Below are 22,044 nucleotides of genomic sequence, written 5' to 3' on the forward strand. Positions count from 1 at the left end.
GTTTCTTTTGCTCTTTCCCCCTCTCTTTCTGTCCACGGTGTGGGTGTAAATGCTCTTCTGCCTTGTTATAGAGGTGACCTGCATTAGTTCATGAATGTCCCCTCCGCCACTGGAGTGCTCACTTCAGCTGAGTGACCCTCTCTGCTCTCTCCATCCATTTCTCTGAGTCCAACACTTTTCCTCTCTGTGCAGCCATGCATACACCGACACTCTCCAGTGCTAAGTGTAGTGCCATTGTTCATGTCACGCCTCTTCGACAGCAGATGTATGCTACTTCAACGCCAAATTTTGCAAGGCAGTGGAGCCCCTCCTGACTCACTCTGAAAAGAAATTTGCTGTAAATATTAATGCCTACTAGAGGGATCCGAGTGTAAATTATGCCTTAACACCAAAGTGAATGCACCAGCAGAGAAGACATAGTCAGCGAGCTCACAGGTAACAACACGTTACAGAAACACACTCATGCACACACACACACAAAAAAATTCCCACAGTGCCTGCAAGCGTTTTGAGCAGCGGTCAGCTTGTGTTTTGTCTTTTGTCCACTCATCCACCCATCTCCACCCTTTCTTGATACACTCCAGATGCTCCCTCCCACAGACAGTCAGTCAAGGACAAGGCCCTTACCAAACCCTCATTACAAACAACCACAGTGAGAGAGTGATACGCCAAGTCAGAAAGCGAGCAGGAGGAGGTTGGACGAAAGGAAGGAAGGGGATTAACATGTCTCCAGAAATAAGCATGCACATGTCAAAGGGCGTTATCTCAAAAAAACTGAATGAAAGCGCAGCTGCACCAAAGAGCACAAACAACCAGGTTAGATGATCAATCCCTACGTGCAGGCAGCAACAGGCACAGGTAGGAGGACACATCAAAACAACTGACTCTCTGTCTTGATTACAGCATGTTTGCTAAAGTAAAACTGGCAGACATGAAGATTTTAAAATTATAGTTTGACTTCTTGAGAGAAACAGTTATTTGCTTTCTGTCAATCTTGTTGCAATAAAAACCTGTTTTAGTTGTTCAGGCAAGCTCGCAGGCAGATTGAAATAACAGGCATTAGTGGGATGGTGGCAAGCAGCAACCACTGCAGTTGAAAAAATGAAGCCAGCACAAAGTGCCAAAAAGTGCAGCTCAAATGGCTGACTCCAAACGTGACTGAATCCTCACAGACGCCATGTTAAAATGTCCAAATAAACATGTTACAGGCTGGTGCAAAACACAACAGCTGGATGGACTTTTTTTTTCAAATTTTCCAGTTTAAAATGTATTTGCTTTTATTTTCTAGCAGTTATGCAGCCAATGTGTCACCTCAGCTAACTAAATTGGACTTTTGTTGTGTTTGTGCTGTTTGGGCCTTTTACATGTTTTTAGAACAATTATCTGACAGTTAAGAAGAAGTCTGTGCTCCAGTTTTGATGAGTGAAATCCTAATGTTTTATTTATTTAGCTCGCACTAATCAGGTATCTTTAAGGTATCCATACAGTCTATGGATGCACATTGCTAAGCTAGCTAGCTAGCGGTACTTGATAACTTAGCACTCTAAATATAGTCAGTTCTAGCTCCAAAAACCAAGATGGTGACGTTAATGGGTCTCTCAACATTCCTGGAAGAGATTCATAGTGTTTCACTTTGTTCTTCACACTGAAAGTGCCACAAAGAGCTGTAACAAATGAAAAAAAGTAAGCTTGGGAAAGAAGTTCAAACCCAGCTTACTTTCACACTTCTTCATAGCTGGCCAATCACAGTGTGAAGTGGGTGAGAATATTGTATTGTCAGTTTCAGAAAGTCACAGAAATGGTCCGACAAAGGCCTCCAAATCTGAAGGTGGTAAGGAATATATGACTAAATAAATTGTAAGTGAACTAAATTTAAATGTGGAGACTGACTCTTATGTCTGGTGTTAAATAGGAGACACAAACTGCCACTTAGCTTAGCTTAGCAATGAAGGTGGAAGGTGGGTAAAATCTGCGTGCCAGTTCTCAAAACCTAATAACAAAGGATTTGTTATGATCTAGCCTTTATTTTTGGCTAGATCTTTCAGGATTGATATACTGTGGGTCTGGCATGTTGTATTTCAAGGCCAGGGTAGCAGTTTCCTGTGTGTCTGTGTGGCACTAAGGCAAGCATCTGCAGGTTCTGATTTAATGTCTGCAGTGCAGACATGAGGGTGGCATCAATTTTATAACCTCAGTATTGTGACAAGAGCAGATAAAGGTATAACCTACTAAGTTAAAAGTATTTACTCTTTCTTTATGTCTGTATCTAATAATTTTATATTTTTTGTGTTTAATCTACGTTCACATTCACACCTGAGGTTGCCCATGGTAAACCCATGCAGCTCTTTGTGTTGTGGAAGAAGCTGGGGAGAATGTGCAAACTCCACGCAGCAAGCCTCCAATCTTGATTCAAACCCAGAACCTTGTTGCTGTGAGCTGACAGTGCTAACCACCACACCGCCATGCCACCCTGCATCTCACCCTGTAACAGCAGGGAAAGGCTCCAGCAGCCCTGAATTAGGTAAGCAGAAGGAAATGAATGGATGGATCTGTGCCATAGATATGTCATAATTGCAAAAAGTATTTGACATGCAGAAATATGACTAAACGTCATCCTCAACCAGCACACGATTAAACATGTTGCCAACTCCACTACCGAGGTATAACTCAGGTGTAACTTTCTCCTCTTCTTTGATCAAAGGACTTGATTTTAAAGTCAGGAGCAGATCAGAGATATTTCACTTGTTCACTTTTGTCTGAGAATTTCAACGTTTTGGAAAGACAAAAACAATCGTGATACAAGTTTTTACTCATCCACCAGGTCAAAAGTGACGAATGCTAGGGGTATAGTTAGAGTTGAGCTTTGTTAAATAGGCAAATGTCACCTTTCAAATAAAGTTTCATATAATTATTTTGGCATAACAGCTTCAATTTTAAATAGTTTTCACTTAATCCAAATAAGTAAAAGTACTATAAAAAGTGGGGGACATTAACCCAACATAAACCCTACCCCTCACCCAAACGCTAAATGTTTTGCTAGTGGCATGTTGGTTGTTAAAAGGATAATAATTCACTCGAGTGGAGTAATGTGTACAAAGACAAAAGCGTAAAAGTTTCTTCTAAACAGGCTTGACTCCTCCATTAATAGATATTCAGTTACCACCAAAAACAGAAGCCGCAAACATCATCTTCTCCACCCTCAACCCTCAACCCTCACCGCTGCCAGATGAAGGAATGCAAGAGATCAGTTTAATTCAAACCCACTGTGTCATTTCTCATTAGTGAAGCCTTCAACAGCCTAACTCAGCTCTCTGTCCGTTCGGTTGGTGCCAGCACCCAAACTGCCAGGCAACTGCTTTAATGTGAAATTCAAAACTAAAAACTGCATTCCAGTGTTACAGCAGCCCATGCCACGTGTTCATCTTTTAGTATTTTTTTATTTTTTTTGGCTCTAACTCGTTGCCTGTCCACACAGGCGTATTATCTGTGACGCTATCTGCCACGACATTGCCTGGCTCAAAGCGGAGAGTCTTGGCTGAACCTCTTATATCACAAATGGCAGATGTGTCATTCATTTTAATAAAAGTGGCCTAATGTCATTACAAAGCTCTCAGCATGCTGGAACTAAAAATAAAGCTGGGTCACAGTTAAGTGTTGTAGTGTCAATGATGGGTTGAGTTGAGTCCTCCACTTCCCACCAGCATGTGATTTCTTGGTTACTGCAGCCCCGTGCACATGCAGGATGGAAGGACGGGCGCAAGAAGCTGCTGAGGGCTTTTTCGCGGCATCCGTTCTGCAGCACTCCCACTGTGACAAGCATGCCATTTATTTTCTTATCACACTTTCTCTATTTGATCATGTCCTGAAAGAGTGGCTTATTACGCCTGGGATAGGGAGGGCACTCTGCCTAATTAATACCCAGTTAAAACCAGAGACAGCAGGAACGATGGCCCAGATGACCTTAGAGTGAGAATGTCAACATGGCTTTAAATTTATGCAGTCTGGTGTTTCAAGAAGGATTCATGTCCTTTATTTAATTTAAAGCAGCAGTAAAGCAGTATGTATAGAGTGGCTATCTAAAAGGATCTTACTTGCAGAAAAATGGCCTCTTACATCATTACATCCATAATACTGATGCATCAGTCTGTAAGCAGCATTGTAATGATGTAGCTGTCACAGTATTTGAAAGCAGGACCAAAATGCAGGACCCAGGCAGACACCAAATGACAAAAATGGACCTTTATTTAGCTGGCAGTCCAACTCCCAAAAAATAAAAGTCCAAAATGAAAACAAACCGATATCCAAAAGGCCATCATAGGGAGCCAGGCAAGATTGACAGATGCTATGACAATGCTTCACAGTGTAATAAGGGAAGTGGAAATCAGAAATAGGTGCAGAGAATAATGACAGTCACAGGAACGAGGCAAAAGTCAAAGTCAAACAAAGGTGACAACAACTTCCAAAGTTAAACAGGTAAAAGCAAAAGAACCCAACAAAGTAAAGAGAGGCAAGAAAGCAGAATAGCATAAAGAAATCAAAACAGTGGCTGCCGGTGGAAACTGCGCTACTGTTGGCTGAAGGTAGAGAGGGATGAGAAGATGAAGTCAGAGAGGCAAGCCTGCGATGGTTCGGACATGTGCAGAGGAAAGATAGTGGATATACTGGACAAAGACAGAAGGAAAAGGACGATGGCTGTAGTGAAAGCGGACATGCAGAGGGTTGGTGTGACAGAGGAGGATGCTAGGGATAGGGTGAGATGAAAGGAGATGATGCACTGTGCCAACCCCTAAAGGGAGCAGCCGAAGAAAGAAAAAGAAGAAGGAGAAGGATAGCTAACTCAAAACGTAACCAACAGGGAGACAGTAGGTTTTTATACTTTTATAGTGCTGGTGTAGGTTAGTGGTAGATTCACAGCACATTTGAAGGGCGATGAAACAAAGTCTTTCTGTACAAATTAGTTTTTTGACATTGAAATGTTTCAGATGTGATATTTAAATGGTGCTATTTGGTAAAGTGGTAACAGCTGGCTGCTTTTTTTGTAAAAAGTTATGCAAAAATTTAGGGAGATATTTTATAACATCATAAGGGTTTTTTTTGTAAAATCTTTATGTGAAGCCCTGCAATAGACTGACAACCCGTCCACTCACCCTATGATGGTTGGGATAGGCTCCGCCCATCCTCACTCCCAACCGATGGCAGGTTATGGCTGCCCCTCCCTGAGCCTACTTCGGTTTCTGAGTTTTTCCTTCTCAGTGTTGGGAAGTGCTTGCTCATAGGGCGTAGTCTGATTGCTGGTGTTTTCTCTGTAATATCTTCCTCTACCTCTTTACCTTACAATACGTATTAGATTTGGAGCTATAGAAATAAAATGGAATTGAATGGAATTAAGTGTAGGGAGTTAAAATATATTGCATTTTTTTCAGAAATGTAATTAAGTAGAATTATAGAAGAAACGTTTTATTTTACGTTGAGAGAAATGCATGAATTCATTAATCAATGTTGTCGTTAAAATAAAAAATCGATACATTTTTTGAGCAGCCTGTTGCCATCTGGTGATATTCAGAAGAGATTACCTTTTCAAGGCATGAAACAAGTTTAACTAACAGTGCAAGGTTAATTCCTGGAACTGCATAGTTCAGTGAGCATCGCTGCAACTCCGCTCGTCTATGACAGAAAGGGCCGGAGGGGCATCAGGTGTGTCTCCCGTTCAGGCCCTTCCTTGGGTGTGAGGTGTTAATCCAAAGTGAACACGCAATCCTCAACACAGATTCGTAAGGTTCAGAGGCGCCACATCAACAATGCATGTGGGCGAATGGAGCAACACTTACACATGGCTGCATTTGAGAGATGCAAATCAGTTGTCGCTCACTTGTGATTTGTCTTCATGAGAAGCGGCAAAGATTTAGGTTTTTTTTAACCTAGAGGAAACTATTGAAAAAAATGACACTTCCTCATATCTTGTGACATAAAAATAGACAATAATTCGGATTTTTGATGCAGATATAGTGTACTTGAAAAGCAGATGGCTCCCATTTCACAATAGAAAGAACGACTTTAAAAATAGTTAACGTGCAGCTATATCCAGCCGGTCCAGACGTCATTTGCTGCGACGAAAGCTGAGGCAGATGCCAAACCGTCCATTCACGATGTAACTGGATGTTTCACTTCATGTGGATTTATAGGGACGCCCATGCTACTGGGTAAATACTGTATTATGTCGAGCTCTGTTTCAATTACACAGAGTCAGTATGGGCTCGTTACACTGCCCGGCCTCTCTCCTCGCAGTCATTCTGTCTCATCTTAGTCCAAGCCATCTGTTACAAGCGCGGCTCAAATCCACGGCGTGAGGCTGACATATAAGTTACCACTGTAACAGACTATTACTGACACACACCTCGCAGTAAACTAAAGCCAAAGAAGAAGATGAGCGCGAACAGGTGCAGCTCTTTGCAACATAGAGACATATCCTTTGAAAGTAATTGCGTGCTGACTGCTGACACCCTCTCTAGTGCTGGGGACAGGGTGTAGGAGCGGGAGCTATGTATAGGCCAAATCTAAAGGCATGTATGCATCTATAGCCAAACACATATGGAGACGCACACACACACACACACACATATATGTATATATACACATGTATGTATATACACTTATATGTATATATACATATATGTGTGTGTGTGTGTGTGTGTGTGTGTGTGTGTGTGTGTGTGTGTGTTTGGCTATATATATATATATATATATATACACACACACAAAGCCAGTTTGAGTCATCATGTTTTTGCAGGTTTCTCAAGTCAGCCCACTCTGATCTGACAGAACACTTCATAGATGGAGTCTCACTTAATTATCCATCTTTTTAGACTGTCTGTCACTCGCTCTCTTTCTCTTTCTCTCTCTCTCAGACACACAAACAGTCACTCAGTCTTGCACTTTTTAAGGCATACATTCTTTCCATTTATGTAAGCAAAGCATTAAAAGTTACCAGGAGAGAACTGGAGAAACAGGAGAAACAGGAGACACGCTTTAAGGACACCAGTGCAGAAGAAAAAAAAAAAAGGGGGGGGGGGGCAATGATAAGAAGAAGAGGGGGCCTGCGGCTGTCACATCCATGAGATCATGTGTGACACGGGAGGGGGGTGGTAGGTCACCGAGTGCATAGCAAAGAGAAGGGGTTATGCGGCTTAATATTCATTTGTCTTCTGCCTTATTTCCATATCCTTTTGTTGCCGGATCTTGATAGGTCCTGGCACGCACCTGGCCCTTCCGTGCCAACAAACTACTATCTGATGTGCTTCTACAGTGGTGCACACAAGCATCTGCATGCATATTCACGTGCACTGTTGCTTTGAGACACAACACAGAGCCCAGAAAACTAAGGGCTTTCTAAGCAGGGGTAAAGCTGGTAATTATTCCGGGGGTCCCAAGGTGCAGGTGGAGGACTCATAATCCAGGGTGGCTTGACTCGTAGCGTGGCAGACTAATGTGCCACAGTTTCACACATTGTCAAAGTCCCATTAATTCCCACAGAAGCTTGTTCTTAGAGAGCTATAACAGTTGCATACTAAGTGCCCATCCTTCACTTGTGGACTTGTTTCAGGAACGTGATGAGAGCGCTGTACAAACACGCCATCAAGCTTTATGACCACACACACACACACATACACACATACACGCGCGTGCAGTCACAGGTTTGACGTGAATAAATGCAATCAAAAGTTTGGTTCTTACCTTCCTCAGCTGAGTTAGGCTGGAAAAACAGACAGAGAGACAGAAAGACACTCCACATCTCCACTACAGAATGACACTGACAGGGAGAGAGGGAGGGAGAGAGTATGAAAGAGAAAGAGGGAGATAGAGTGAGTGTGTGTGACAGAGCAAGAGGTGGGGGGGGGGGGGGGGTGGAGAGGGGGTGGAGTCTGTTTGCTCCCTTTATCTAAGAAAAAGAGAGAGAGAGGATGGGGGGTGGATGGATGAATGGATGAGGGAAGCAGAAAAATATTTACAGAGCAGCAGATACAATAAGTACGCTGCCAAGTGAGGAAGTAAACAAAACACCGTTGTCACAGAGACAGGAGGAGAGAACGAGTGAGAGGAGGAAAGTGGGAGAGAGGGTTTATTTTCTTATATGGGAGAAACAAAGACAGAGAGGAGAGCCAACAAGAGAGTGACAGAGAGCGAAGGGAGAGAATTAATAAACAAGTTTTTCTGGTCTTTAAAACAGCTGTCTAGACACGACTAACGGCGTCCATTGCAATGCTGGCTGGCAGGCTGTGGCATCCCTCTCATGTCTGGACACTGTGCTAACCCGCATTTTTTCAAGCTGTGGCATGTGAGAGTGACCAACTTTTTATTTTTTTGCTGTTTTTCTTGATCTCACTCAGCTCAGCCTTTATGGAAAATGAATATCATTTAGACATGTTTTTTGGGACGCTCGCCATCCTTCATGTGGCTTCATGCTCTAACACCCCTCCACCACAACCACCACCCTACTCTCTCAGACACACTCCTCGCCTCATAGGACAGCTCATCCAGACAGTATGCAGACTCACACTCAGGCGCACACACACACATCTGAGCAGCCCTTCTGGTCTGTGCACGCCACTAGCTGGCCAGTCTGCAGTACTGCAGCTTGTTGATGGGCTTTCATGCTCCAGTTCACTGCTGTGAGTAACTGCTGTGGACTCTTGCAGGGAGATGTGCTGTGTGGGTTTGACACAGTTAGATGGCACCATTCCCAGCCAGCCGGGGGGCCCCTTACCAAAGGCTGTGTGCTTCTTCGATGGGCTGAGGTACACAAGGTAAAGCCAAACAGGAAATGGAAGATTATATTGTATAGCTAAAGCGACCAATCAGACTGAAGCTTATCTTGTCCATCGTCAGAAAATTTTTGATATAAGCAAAGAAGGGAAAAGGGTAATTTCAGCTTTCACTCAGAGCAGGTAGCTTTACATCTTGGATTTAGCAGATTTTTATGCCAGATGGCCCTCTGACACAACAGCCAAGGGATTTGTGTGTCCTCATGGAATCAAACTGGGCACCTTTGTGCTTGTCAGACAAATATGTAAACATCTACAATTGACTTGTGTGCCCCACTAGGGGAGAAATTTCAATCTCAGTCTGGTTGTCCACATATAGGTGCTTAGAAATGAGATCACCCTTTTGGAGCACAGGTATGGGGTTTAGTCTGCCACACAGACCCGATTCAGTGTGACTCCGATCATTGTGAATAAATGATTAATCTGCTTAGAAATCATGGAAAACTGGAGTCGCTAACAGCTTTTAATGAATTCAGTGTGATGCAGGCACGTAAACAAATAGTGGGATGTAAAATATCTGTAGCCCACAGGTACTCAGCAGATTCTTCATCTGTCAAAGCATTATGGAAATTTGAGCCATGATCGCAGCTTAAACTGAAGACGGATAATGTATTACAAGACTAATGACGAAAACCTTTAATATCAACTTTCGCCTCAGTTTTGTCTGCGAGCAAATTCTAAATGAAGCATCGTAATCAGTGTCTTTTTGCTATTCTGAAAAGCGAGTCCCTTTGGATGTGACCTCACAAACACGAGATCAGTGATTTAAAAACAGATCACAGGAAGTTCCCTCTGCGTCTTCTGATTTGATTTTTGAGCTCGTAACAAAAATGTCAACACAACACCCAAATGTATTATTTAAACCCGATTCATCAACAGCGGCGCTCGTGGCTTGTGTTGTAATACCGCGCCTCACAGCTCACTGAGGTTTTTCCACAGCGAAACGAGAAGGAAACGCTGCAGTGGAGAAGTGGTTGCCCGATGGATTACCACGGAGCGACAGTTAACATTAAACATTCATGATAACTAACTGGCTTTGACTTGTGGCCTTATAAACTCACAAAACTTATCATGTTCACGCTCATTAGTCAGGTGGCGCTTTTCCCTTGAAACATGTAAAACTTTTTCTTCTTGGTTTCTCTAAGCCAACGAAATGCAGAGCAGCAAAGGTCATCTCTAACTCTGACACACGCTCAACTTGGCTAAGTGTTTCTGTTTATTTACACAAACAAAAAAAGAGATAACAAAAGAGCAAAATATACATATTAAAAATGTGAAAACTGCAAAGCAACACAACTGCATCTGATACAGTGACACTAGGAGTGCAGAGTGCAAGAAAAATCAAGGTGGAAGTAACAGGTTTCACAGGACAGGTGAAAACCGCACACCTCTCGAGCACGTGCGACACATTTACATGTAACGGGCGCAAACAGTATGCGCAATCATTATTCAGTAGTCTGACTGCCAAAGTGCTAACATAACCCTGTTAAGCTCATCAGTTTGTGCACACCCAGAAGAAGATGCTGCTCTGCAAACACCGACACATCATGTGCTGCAGCAGCTGATCAGTGTGCAGTAACTGGAGCCTTTACAATATATTCACATCATTTCAAACAGTTAGAAACAAATGCAAACAACGACTCTTCGGTTCTAAAATAAATACAATTCACGTAGTGTTTTTTTAATTCAACATCGTCAAGCGTGTGTAATGACCTGTTTTGACTGAGATGTGTGTTTAGTTATCAGTAGACCACAATGTGCTTCTACACATCCCTCAAATGAGGTAACAGTTTCACACTAGCAAATACTTTAAAACACTGCTTTAAAACTGTATTTTATTTTACGACCTACTTTGCAATAGCTGCTTCTCTCAAATGCTCTACAGATGTGGAAAGAGTTTCAAGTGCAGTGGTGGATAAATATCCTTTCTGTGCTGTAACAGTTGGGAGCTATAAACATACACAGTTGGCCACCTGAGTTTCTAAAATCCAATCTGAGCTGTAAACGCCAGCATTTTTTTTTTTCTCGTTCTACTTTGTACCCTGCAGTGAAATCTGCAAACTAAAGAGGTAAGCTTTTGTTTTTTTGAGAAGCCTTAAAGAGGCTTTGTTCAGGCTTGGCGGTGCTGGACTACGTCTCTCTCATCCTCATACAAATATTACATTTGATGCAGACGGCTCCGGCTTACAGAACTCGCCTTGTTTTGTTTCTTTCTCGGCACAAAAGCTGTCGCATCCAAACAGCGGACAAGCAGAGACATCCTCTGCTGTCAGGGTATGTGGTGCTACTGCTGGATGAGAGGAAGTCTTTGTTTTCTACATACATAAATATATTTATTCAAAATCTATATGGACCTGAAGTGGAGAGGAACTGCTGCTAAACCCCCCTCAGTGCTTTTTTTCTGCCTCAAGGCATTTCAGAGAGGACAGCAAGTCAATCTTTTCTTTTTGGGGGGTCAAACAACCGAACTCCAAATCCGTCTTTTCAAGCTTGACCTCAATACATAAACCCCCAAATCCTGCAACCTTTTAACACTGTTGGTAGCTGAAGACCTCACACAGAACATATGCTGATCCTCTTATAAGGTAAAAAAGGATGGGAGCTGGCACCGGAAATGTCAACAAACCTTAAATACTGGTAATTCATTTAAGTGTAGACCGTGTTTAAAGCAGGATTAAAGAGGAATTCAGTCCATTAATTAAGCATTTCTAGCTGGGAGTGATCTTTAAAAACACTCTTTCATTTTTTTAAAAAGGCACTTTAAAAGCACACATATAAAATACCAAAACTTTTTTTTTTTGCATTAGTACACTGAAATGGCTTCTTCCAAACACACACCTTTCATTATTTCTGACTTATGCAATATAACTTAATATGTAAATATAAAATAGTATATATAATAATAGAACTTTTACACTAGCTATGTGCAAGGCCCATGTTTGTCTGCTTTGTTTTGCACCAAATCTTCCTTCGTATCTTCTACAGTTTTTCATTTTGCTTCTGAAGGAAGATTCACCATGGGAACTTTTTCTGTGGGGGACATCGGTGCAGGCTCTTTGTTTTCAACCACAACTGCCTCAGGCACCGGGGAGTGGGAGGGTTTTTCCACCCTGGCGGCGAATCCCTGTGCAATGTCGTCAAAGGTCCTCCCTTTTGTCTCAGGGACTCGTAGGTAGGTGAAGATGAAGAACAGGATGAGGAGGACCATGAAGATGATGAAGACGTAAGGGCCACAAATTTCCTGGGAAAATCAGAGGGATGTTTGTTATGAGACAAACTGGAAGACGACTATTATTTGTACATGTGTGTGAATGTGAACATTTTCTGCAGGGATGATAAATGTGAAAAATACCTCCAGTCTAGGGAAACCCAGCCCCACCAGGAAGTTGGCAGTCCAGTTTGAGAAACCAGAGACGGCCATGGCTGCAGGTCGGGGCCCCTGGGAGAAGAGCTCAGCCACGATGAACCAGGGGATGGGACCTGGACCCATCTCAAAACTGGCAACAAAGCCAAACACAGCCACAATTGCCAGATAACTTAGAGATGGGGTGGTCTTCTGCTCAGAGAAAGAAACAGAGAGCATGAGGAAAAGATGTAATGCAGCAGCAATAGGCTGGCTTCTCATTTTTATTTTACAATGACGAACTCACCACTAAGGACAGGGAGATGGTCATGATCAGGGCGCAGATGGCCATTCCAGCCAGTCCAATCAGGTGCAACGTCCTGCGTCCCGCCCGTTCAACCAGGAAGAGCTGGAGTTCAAAGAAACACAATTATCAACTGACATTCAACGTAATATTTAACCTGTACTAAATTAACGAAACCACCTGCGCACTCAGACACTTACAGAGACAACAGTAAACACTGTGTTGACGACTCCAGCGCCGATGGTGGCGTAGATGGGCTCAGATACACCAGCGTTACTAAAGATGCCTGTGGAGTAGTAAAAGACCTGAAAGAGGAAATGAAGGAAAAGTCAGTTAATATTGATTCTGATTAATAAAAAGTGCTCAGAACATGATTTGATTGCACATGCATCAGTTTGTTTTAGATTTTTGGCAGATCAAAAAAAAAAACAAACAGTTGAAGTTGATGCTGCAGATTTGGAGCAAGACTTGCATTTGAGTCTAGCAACATGAAAAGAAGTGAAACAATGTGAACACTTAATTAATACTATCATATTTAGGGTATTTTTCTTTTCCATCACAACAAGACTAACAGAAAGTTTTGTCAGTTTTTTTTAATCATATTGTAAGTTTTTGTAATTATGTGTTTATTTCCGGGTCGGGGATGAGTTCCTGCCCCAAGTGGAGGAGTTCAAGTATCTCGGGGTCTTTTTCGCGAGTGATAGGAGAAGGGAGCCGGAGATCGACAGACGGATTGGGGCTGCAGCTGCAGTAATGCAGATGCTGCACCGGTCTGTCGTGGTGAAGAGGGAGCTGAGTGTAAAAGCGAAGCTCTCAATTTACCGGTCGATCTACGTCCCTACCCTCACCTATGGCCACGAGCTGTGGGTAGTGATCGAAAGAACGAGATCGCGGATACAAGCGGCAGAAATGAGCTTCCTCCGAAGGGTGGCTGGCCTCTCCCTTACAGATAGGGTGAGAAGTTTGGCCATCTGGGAGGGGCTCAGAGTAGAGCCGCTGCTGCTCCACATCGAAAGGAGCCAGCTGAGGTGGTTCGGGCATCTGACAAGGATGCCCCCTGGGCGCCTCCTGGGTGAGGTGTTCCAGGCATGTCCCACCGGGAGGAGGCCCCGGGGCACACCCAGGACATGCTGGAGAGATTATATCTCTCGGCTGGCCTGGGAATGCCTTGGTGTTCCCCCGGATAAGCTGGAGGAGGTGGCTGGGGAGAGGGAGGTCTGGGCCTCTTTGCTTAGGCTGCTGCCCCCACGACCCAGCCTCAGATAAAACGGATGAAGATGGATGGATGGATGGATATGTTTATTTACTCATACATTTCTGTTTATTTTCTATTACACTCAGTTTTTTCCTCTCTCTCTCTCTCTCTTTTTTTGCCTCATCACTAACCCCTGATATATTATCTGATTCTCTTGTAACAAAATTCTCCTTTATGCTCAGCAGCTACAGTCGTCACACAGTGGCTTTAATAGTTTCTTTCCTCCTGCTGAGGCTGGAAACAAGGTTGCTGAGAGCAGTGAAAGTGCAAGGATGCAAGGCAGAGTTGAGTGGAAATTCTCCACGTGTAGTCATTTGACTATAAAAAATCTGATAAATATACGTTTTGGAACGGTTGCACAAAAAACAATACACGTAGCAGCGTGTGAAACTGCACCAGCGTCTTTCTGGTGAGTGATATGGGTTATGTTGCAGCCTTTAGCTCCAGGCTCCTTCACAGTGATTGTCAGGTCAGACACAGCAGCTGCTAATGAATTTAGTCAGCCCGGTTACATGACCTTATTAACAAAATAGCTATTAAATACCACTGTGCTTATCTTCTTCCAATCAGCCTCAAATTATTCAACTCAATCTAACATTGCCTGAAGCCAAGAAGCACATCTTCTTACGTGCTTGTCAAAAACATTTGTGCAATTTCAATGAATGCTCCTTTAAGCATTCGTGGCTAACGTTAAACATTGCTTTTCTCACATTACACTTTCTCCCAGTTTGACATGTGCTAAATATATCCCTATCACGTCGCTGTATTATAGGATGTGATGTCTACTCACAGCGTTGATGCCAGACAGCTGCTGGGAGAGCTGCAGGATAATAGCGATAATGATTGGCTGGCGATAGTTTGGCGAGCGGAACAGTTCTAAGATGGTCACTTTCTTTTCCATGGCCATCTTCATCCCTTCTTCCTTCATCTCTTGAATGTCATCATCCACGTCTTCAGTGCCACGCAGACGCACCAGAGCTACAAAAAGTAAAACAGATCAAAGAAATAGGAGGAGGAGGTAAGTATAAGTAAGAAAAAAGCAGCTCGGAGCGTTATATAACAAAGTAAAGTTTCCCACACATCATTAAAAATCAGTCAGAGTCGGTCTCACTAACCCGACGTTGCCAACTTGGTTTGTAAGTATGCAAACTGACTTAAGACTGACCTTTTCTAGCCTCCTCCTCTTGTTTGAGAACAATGAAGAGGTAGCGAGGGCTTTCAGGGCAAAAGGGCAGCATGATTGTCTGCAGTACGGCAGGCAGGATAGTCAGAGCGAGCAGGAGAGGCCACAGAGTGTCTGAGCCCAGCAAAAACTCCAGACCAAAGATCTGAGGAACACACAGCAAAAATAATGAGGGAACGAGGTGCATAAAATTGACCCATTTGAGCCAATTTACTCCTTGTATATGAAATTCTTCTCTTTCAGCTATGAGTACACAGACACACACACACACACACACACACACACACACACACAGGTACGTGCAGAAAAGTGTGAGCTCTCCAGTGTTTTTAGCTACACTGCCTTTTATCAGAGCAGTGTCTGTTTCCTCTTTCATTATACACACCGTTACACACGGCTTATAAAACAGGATGTGTTTCGTTTATTTATGCTCATCTAAATTTCGGTACCTGTTGAGAGTAAATGTGACCTTCTATAAAAAGGAAAAGATTATTATGTCGGTTTGCATGTTTAGTGTTGAGCGTGTTTGTGTACCTGTGCCACCAGGATGCCAATAACTACACCCAGCTGGTGCAGCGTGCCGAAGGCTCCGCGGACAGCGGTGGGAGAGATCTCGCCCACGTACATGGGCGTCAGACCCGTGCATAGACCGCAGAACACACCGATGATGAACCGGCCAATTATGACCATCTCAAAAGATTGACTCAGAGTCGCCAGTCCCATCATACCGCCACCCAGTAGAGCCAGGATGTTGTTCATCAGCATGGACTTTCGCCTGGTAGTAAGACACAAAAACAGAAGTGAAATCAGAGTCTGTATCGCACTCTCAGTAGTAGATCGTTTGGTCGCACCACCACAGTGTTTATCTTTGATTTTCTCACCTGCCAAATTTGTTAACCACTGCTCCAACAGAGAAGGACCCGATCATGCCTCCCACGCTAAAGATGGCCACAGCAAAACTCCAGACCAGAGTAATTGTCTGTGACTGAAAAGGCTCCCCGTATCGGCTCTGAGACACATTAGAGAAAAATGTCCGCAGTTTCTGAAAAAACAAACAAAAAAAGGTTGGAGTGTTAAGATTATTATTATTTCATGAAACATCAGTAAAGTCTACCAGATGTAGTGGCACTTAGGGGGTGTTTTTAACTCTTCCACATGGGGGCAGTATAACTTTTACCATCCTCATGAGAGCATACAAATGAGAGCAGACATGTAGGTCAGGGGCATCCAACTCCAGGCCTCAAGGGCCGGTGTCCTGCAGGTTTTAGATATCACCCTGGGTCGACACACCTTAATTAAATGATAATCGTGTAACTAACGATACGATAACTAATCGTAAGGCTGGTGCTCCAGTCTGCATGCCAAGGTATTCTTGGACAATCCCTAGTTGCTCACAATTTTTAACAAGAGTGTGAAAGTAGAAAGCACTTAGAAAAAAAGTGCTTGTATGAATGTGTGTGAATGGATGAATGTGACATGTTACATAAGGCACTACATAAGAACCAGTCCAGTTATCATTTTTGAAAACGTAGGAAAAACTGTGCATGAACTCAATCAATCACACACCTGCTCGGGTGCATTGATGACGCCGGTGTTGTAGCCAAATTGTAGGGAGCCGATGACTGCTGTTGAAACGCAGTAGAGAAGGTAAGGCGTCAACTTCTTCTTGGGCTGTTGAAAGAGGAGAAAACACAGAGTTATTATCTATCGCCACAATAAATTGCAGATGAAGCCTCTCTCCAATCAGTCCCTCAGTTTGAATGTCCTCTTCTGGGCTCTACAAAGCTTTCGTTGTTTACAGTCACACTGGTAATTACAAACAATGAGCCTTTCTCCATCTTTTCTCGCTTCTTGTTTTCGCATCGCTGCATTAGTAACTGTAGGCCCGCTGCAATGCAACAAAGCACCATGATTTGTGGCTCTGAGGTATTTCCCTGATAAGTAGCTAAAGACACCCTGAGAGACTAAGTCTGAATCCTCTTGGGAGTGTTTGCTCCTGCTTGTTTCAGAATTAAAATGGGCTTAGCACATACTAACAAGCTAATACACCTCACATTAATCCCTTACACTGGCACGGTTTGCTTGAGGAGTGACATTTCCAATATGTAAAGTCATTCTGCTAAGGAGAACTGAGGTTTAAATGACGCCAAACTTCAGTCATGCTGCGTGTGGGCAGCATAAAGAGAAAATGTGACTCTCGATCCAAGTTTTGGTTTGACTTTAAAACTAACCTAACGATTACATCCTTACAGATTGTTACATAACAATCTCTAAGAACTGTTGCAAAAGCTTTCCTTCATGTCTCCGATCTAATGAGCAAATGCTAATGTCCAAACAGGCTCATTAATGAAAGGAAATCCATGTTAATCAAGTTTAATCCATCTAGTTTTGAAATCTGCTGCTTATGCAACATTAACTCGACTAAGCAGCATCCGTGAAACATTCATCAGATGGATTAGGAGCCTGTTTTGTACAGTTTGTCAAGTCAAAAACAGACACTTTTAGAAACAGTCCTGCCAAGATAAGCACACAGACTTGTCCATTTATCATACATGATATTACTGTCTGGACAGATTAAACATCTTGAAAGTTTTTGAGAACAGAGTGCCTCAATATTAGCAACATTGACTTCTAAACAGCTGCTCTGTGATGGACCGAGCAGTGAAGGAAACTTAGGCACAGGTTAAAGTCCAAAAAACGATTTTTTATTTAACCCAAAAAACATAATTGGTTAACTCATGCAAAAAGAATCAAAATCTTGGGCCCATAAAAGAGGTCAAACTAACAAAACTCTACTCAAAGTTAACAACACAACTGATAACTCAAACAAACTGACCTAACTTAATGAGACAAAGGGGAAACTTAAATAGTGGCTGATCAGCCCACAAAAACAGGAAAAGGGGTAAAACACACAAAACCTAACTAAACCAAACATAATGAACTCCAATTCCCCCCCATGGTCCTGAGTTATGGCGTGAACCAATTTGTAGCCTTCCTTTAAAGCTCGCTCCGCCCCTTTTCCACCTCTTGGCTCCTTAATCAAGGGACTGGAACAGCTGCAACTAAGGTAACTCAGAAAACAAAAGATTAATCATACATAACAGTGTAAACTAAAATGTGCGCACTTATTTTAGAATGCAGCGTTATGTGGATATGTGAATGAATTCTAAACCAAAACCAGTTATTTATTGTTCTGTAAATAAATTCCTATATTTAAAGAAAGAAATGTGAATGCAATATTACTTATAAGCCTCTACACTAACATGGTGGGTATTACCACTGTGTGGCTGTAAGTGCAGCCATCACATGCTCACAGACTGCCTCAAACAAGCTGCCCGTTTTTGCATGTGGTTAAGCCTTCTTTCAAATGCTACATTTTTACAGGAAACCAAATGCCTGTACTATCACCAAAACAGGAAAATGCTGGTGCAATGTAGTTATCTTAAACTGCCACATGACAGTACTTTATAGCACTCATATCCAGTGTGCTGTAGTTATCAAAAATATCGCATGGCTCAGAATGAAACATGCATGCAAGAGGAACTGATGAACCAAATAAAGACAGAGGGCTGATAAGTGACAATATTTCACTGAGACTGAGGCTGCACGCTGCTCTGCTTCTCACTGAGATATCACCGCTTAAAACAAGCTGAATGTACAAGTGTTAGGGAATTAGCTATTTGTGACATTCAATAATGTGTGGGGTCTGTGCGGTTGCAGTCAGTCCTGCTTTTAATGAGGACATACGTTGGTGAACTAAAGACAATTTCACAATTCATGTTAGTTCTAATTCAAACTGAGACTTTTAGATGCGAGGGAAGAAAAGGTAAAAATGTTGGAAGTGACCTCATTTTTGAGAATAACAGTGACATTAGCACTGCGTGATCTGAAGAGCAAATGAGTAATGTGTGTCCGATTGTGGAGGAGATGGAGGCTGAGTGTAGCGGGTGCTCCTGGGTGCATGTGTAAACGTGTGTGTTACCTAAGATGTGACTTTAAAATCACCCTTAAAAAAATCCCCTCTTACTGGGGCGTGTCCAGCTGAGCGCGGAGCATTACAAATCTTACAACCATAACGCATCTGACTCTAGGTTGTATCGACTTGTCCCGAGGCATGCGGTTGTACAGTCATGCATTCACATGTTTGTTTATGCATGTGCCATTTGTAGGTTACTAGTAACATCAGCAGCCAAGCCCACAGTGTTGCTCAATATCTATTTTTCTTTAATGACTTTGGAGTAGAATTTGCATACCAGTCCAACTTTGGTTTGCAACTAAGGATTCAGCTAAAAGAAAAAAAGAAAGCATCAGTCTGCAGCTGCTTGAACTTCGCCTTCTGAACTCGACTCTCTTAAATTCTTGTCTTACTGCTGACTGATCTTTCCTCTCACATTAATCATTTAGTAATAAAATATTAATAAGTACATGCAGTTAGACTAGATTGAAGCCTGTCTTAAAATAATAATAAAAATCGGAAAGCAGAATTCAGCTTCCACATTCATACTATCTTGCAATTGTCTGCCCTGTCCAAGATTATGTAAAGAAAAAAGTTAGGAAATAACCATGAAAATGAAGTAACTGCAAGAAACGTCTTACAAAAGAGAAACCGCAGCTATGCTTTGCAAAATGCTAAGTTCAGAGGTAGCAGGGAAGCAGGTGCATTAAGCTCATTTATATGAGCAATAACACTAACTCCTCTGTGCTGCACGTATCAAAACATTGTGCCATTGTTATAAGAAGGTTGCAGTCGAACTGCTATGCCCTCATCCCACCTCTCTCCAAGTCAGGACGCAATAAAAACAAGGAACTATGACATGCTCAAGTTCAGACTTGCCAGCCAACAGTCTCGACTCCCAATCACACTCTCTTACTCATGTCCTGACGTGCTCAACTCTCATCCACCACTCCTGCTTTTGCCAACATGGAAAAATACAGAAAACCAGCAGGTCTATTGTATAAGGCTCACTCTGACTTGCCTCACATAAACTCATCCTTTGGTGGTTTTTTGTAGTGAAACTCAGCATCCGTTCCAGCGTAACGCATGTGGCTCATTGTCAAAAAGGTTCAAATTGATTTCTGATAATGAAAATGAATGCCAATGAAAACAATACCAGCGACACTTATACGAGAGCATAAGCGAAAGACTATGATGTTCACCTTGTCATCATCCAGATGCTGCATCCTGATCTCTTCTGTTTGATGTTCGCAGAAAGGACAGCGGGAGTCTTAATTCTTTATGCGCACACCTGTGTGCAAGCAGTCAGCAGGAAAACCTAAAAAAACAATAAGCAAAGCAAACACACACATTAACATATTTTGATCAAAATCCAGAATCAGACAATCTTTATGGATCTTGAGGTTTACAAAGAAAAGAAGCCTCTTATATATATTAAGAGCTATAAAGTACATACCCCTAATGGATTCTGTTAAGGGAGAGTCTATGCGCAGGCAGTTGAGACACTTCTCGGCACTGTGTGAATCTGTCAGTTGTGATGGAGAATGTGTTAGAGCAATGACAGTAAGTCCCTCCCTCTATTTCACTCTGTTCACCCTCCACATGTTCGCTCCCCAGTTTTAAAGTTATAAAGAGTGAAAAAACTGATATAACCTCATCTTTCCCAATTAAATTACTGCCCTGCCTTATTTCTTATCCATATTTTTTTTCTTATCCATATAAAGCACAAAATAACGCATCAGTGACGTCTACAGAGAACATTATAATAACCCATGTGATGCGATGGAGCCGGAGATGATGCTGAACTGATGCCCGGATTAAAGTTAAAAATGTTTACACCCAACAGGCTATTTTAACACTTTTATACGAGCAGTATCACTAAAGAATATAACAATGAAGTCCAAGCAAAGTAAATCTCTTTACAGAACTAAATCACATAAATGAATCAGCAAAGCAAGTTTTAAAATTAAAGTTTTACCGCTTTGTTGGGTTTGTGCCAGCCTCTGTGTATCCAGTTTATAATAAACCTCGTGTCTACACCTCTTATGTATCTTCAAAATTAAGTCCGCCTTCCTATCGGGGTGTGTTTTAAAGAAACCTAGACGCGCTTGGCGGCACGTTGCCCTGTCTTACTCATTGTTGACGAAAGCACACGATGCGTAGTTTCCGATCTGGGCCGATCACTTGTTAGGAAATCGCACAGCCGAGCTTCCGCTCAGCTGCAGAGAGAGAGACAAAGGGGTGGATGGGGTCTATGTGCTCCTGACCGCGTGCGGAGCGGAGTGATGGGCGAGCAAACGGTGAAAAGAGGCTCTGTGCTGGTTCGGTCGGCCGCCCACCGAAAACAAAAGGCAGTGTGCCCAGAACTCAGATACAAAGCCCGGTCATGCAGAAATCATGAGACCGGCTCAGTGGGTGGTTAACAACCCCCCAATCCACCCGTAATTCTTCATCAGCTTTAATCTTGACAGTCCATCAAATCTCAGTCTGGAATTTAGCAAATTCTCTAGAAAACGTGAGAGCGAAAACGCATCCTGGTTTCTTTTGTTTTGATAATTTAGATTTGGTGTGTCTTAATTACATCACCAAGTGCTTCCAGTGCCCCTGGTATTGATTGGTTGTTTAGGATCAAAATACTTTAATGTACCTAAATTAAAAGGAACTGAATGATCACATCTAACTATCTGATCTTAACTAATTACATTACTTTAATATTTTTTTCCCCCTGGAGTCTGTCACAAGGTAAACAGAGAGAGACAGACAATTACTCACTCTCACATTCACACCTATGATCAATTTAGAATCATCAGTTAATCAAACCCTGCTAACTGCATGTCTCTGGACTTTGGGAGGAAGCCAAAGCTAAACCTTACATTTGTTGGTGTCACTGTACAATAACAACATAGTTCAGTAAAAGTTATATAACAACGCTAGTCTACTGTAGTTGTAAGACTGACATTGAGATTGAGCACGTAGAAATAAAATAGCACTAGTTGTGGAAGAGACACCAGAGGAGGTCGGTGCCACCCTATACCCCAATTATGGATACGCCACTGGTCCCTTTCTTTCTTTCTTTCTTTCTTTCTTAAGAACAAAAATTTCAATATATTATTACAAACAGTCCAAATCAAAGTCACCTCAAAGGTCAGTTTGAGGTGATGAGGTAGTTTTAGTGAAAGGTAAAA

At 42.4% G+C, this 22,044-nt stretch overlaps 2 protein-coding genes across 2 annotated transcripts in view; both read right to left on the reverse strand.

Annotated features, from left to right (window-relative positions):
* ephb6 (eph receptor B6) overlaps nt 1-7,831 on the reverse strand; it is a 43,466-nt gene extending 35,635 nt beyond the window's left edge. Inside the window, exon 1 of the mRNA XM_085291827.1 lies at nt 7,732-7,831. Coding sequence (XP_085147953.1) covers nt 7,732-7,789 — 58 coding nt within the window. The 5' untranslated portion in view covers nt 7,790-7,831. The remainder of the gene's footprint in view (nt 1-7,731) is intronic.
* Nucleotides 7,832-10,017: 2,186 nt separating this feature from the next.
* On the reverse strand, nt 10,018-21,056 carry slc2a3b (solute carrier family 2 member 3b). The gene is made up of 12 exons (XM_085291828.1): nt 20,838-21,056; nt 20,316-20,384; nt 20,062-20,177; nt 16,471-16,575; nt 15,786-15,946; nt 15,439-15,679; nt 14,887-15,049; nt 14,512-14,699; nt 12,667-12,771; nt 12,470-12,571; nt 12,172-12,375; nt 10,018-12,060 (listed from the first exon to the last, which is right to left on the reverse strand). The coding sequence occupies exons 3-12, from the start codon at nt 20,083-20,085 to the stop codon at nt 11,809-11,811; spliced, it is 1,545 nt and encodes a 514-aa protein (XP_085147954.1). The 5' UTR covers nt 20,086-20,177; nt 20,316-20,384; nt 20,838-21,056; the 3' UTR covers nt 10,018-11,808.
* Between the last annotated feature and the right edge of the window lie 988 nt (nt 21,057-22,044).

This window comes from Mchenga conophoros, linkage group LG11 (genome assembly GCF_057382185.1).
Source record: "Mchenga conophoros isolate Kocher_MC1m ecotype Shallow Benthic linkage group LG11, M_conophoros_male_GT1.1, whole genome shotgun sequence".
Taxonomy (NCBI): Eukaryota; Metazoa; Chordata; class Actinopteri; order Cichliformes; family Cichlidae; genus Mchenga; species Mchenga conophoros.

Bases quoted from the DNA above. Each gene is read 5' to 3' on its own strand.
- slc2a3b (XM_085291828.1), bottom strand. From the start codon at position 20,085: ATGCAGCATCTGGATGATGACAAG. The intron at 15,947-16,470 runs GTGTGTGATTGA...TTGTTTTTTCAG, and splicing joins TCATCAATGCACCCGAGCAG to AAACTGCGGACATTTTTCTC. The intron at 15,680-15,785 runs GTGAGAAAATCA...TCTTACTACCAG, and splicing joins GTGGTTAACAAATTTGGCAG to GCGAAAGTCCATGCTGATGA.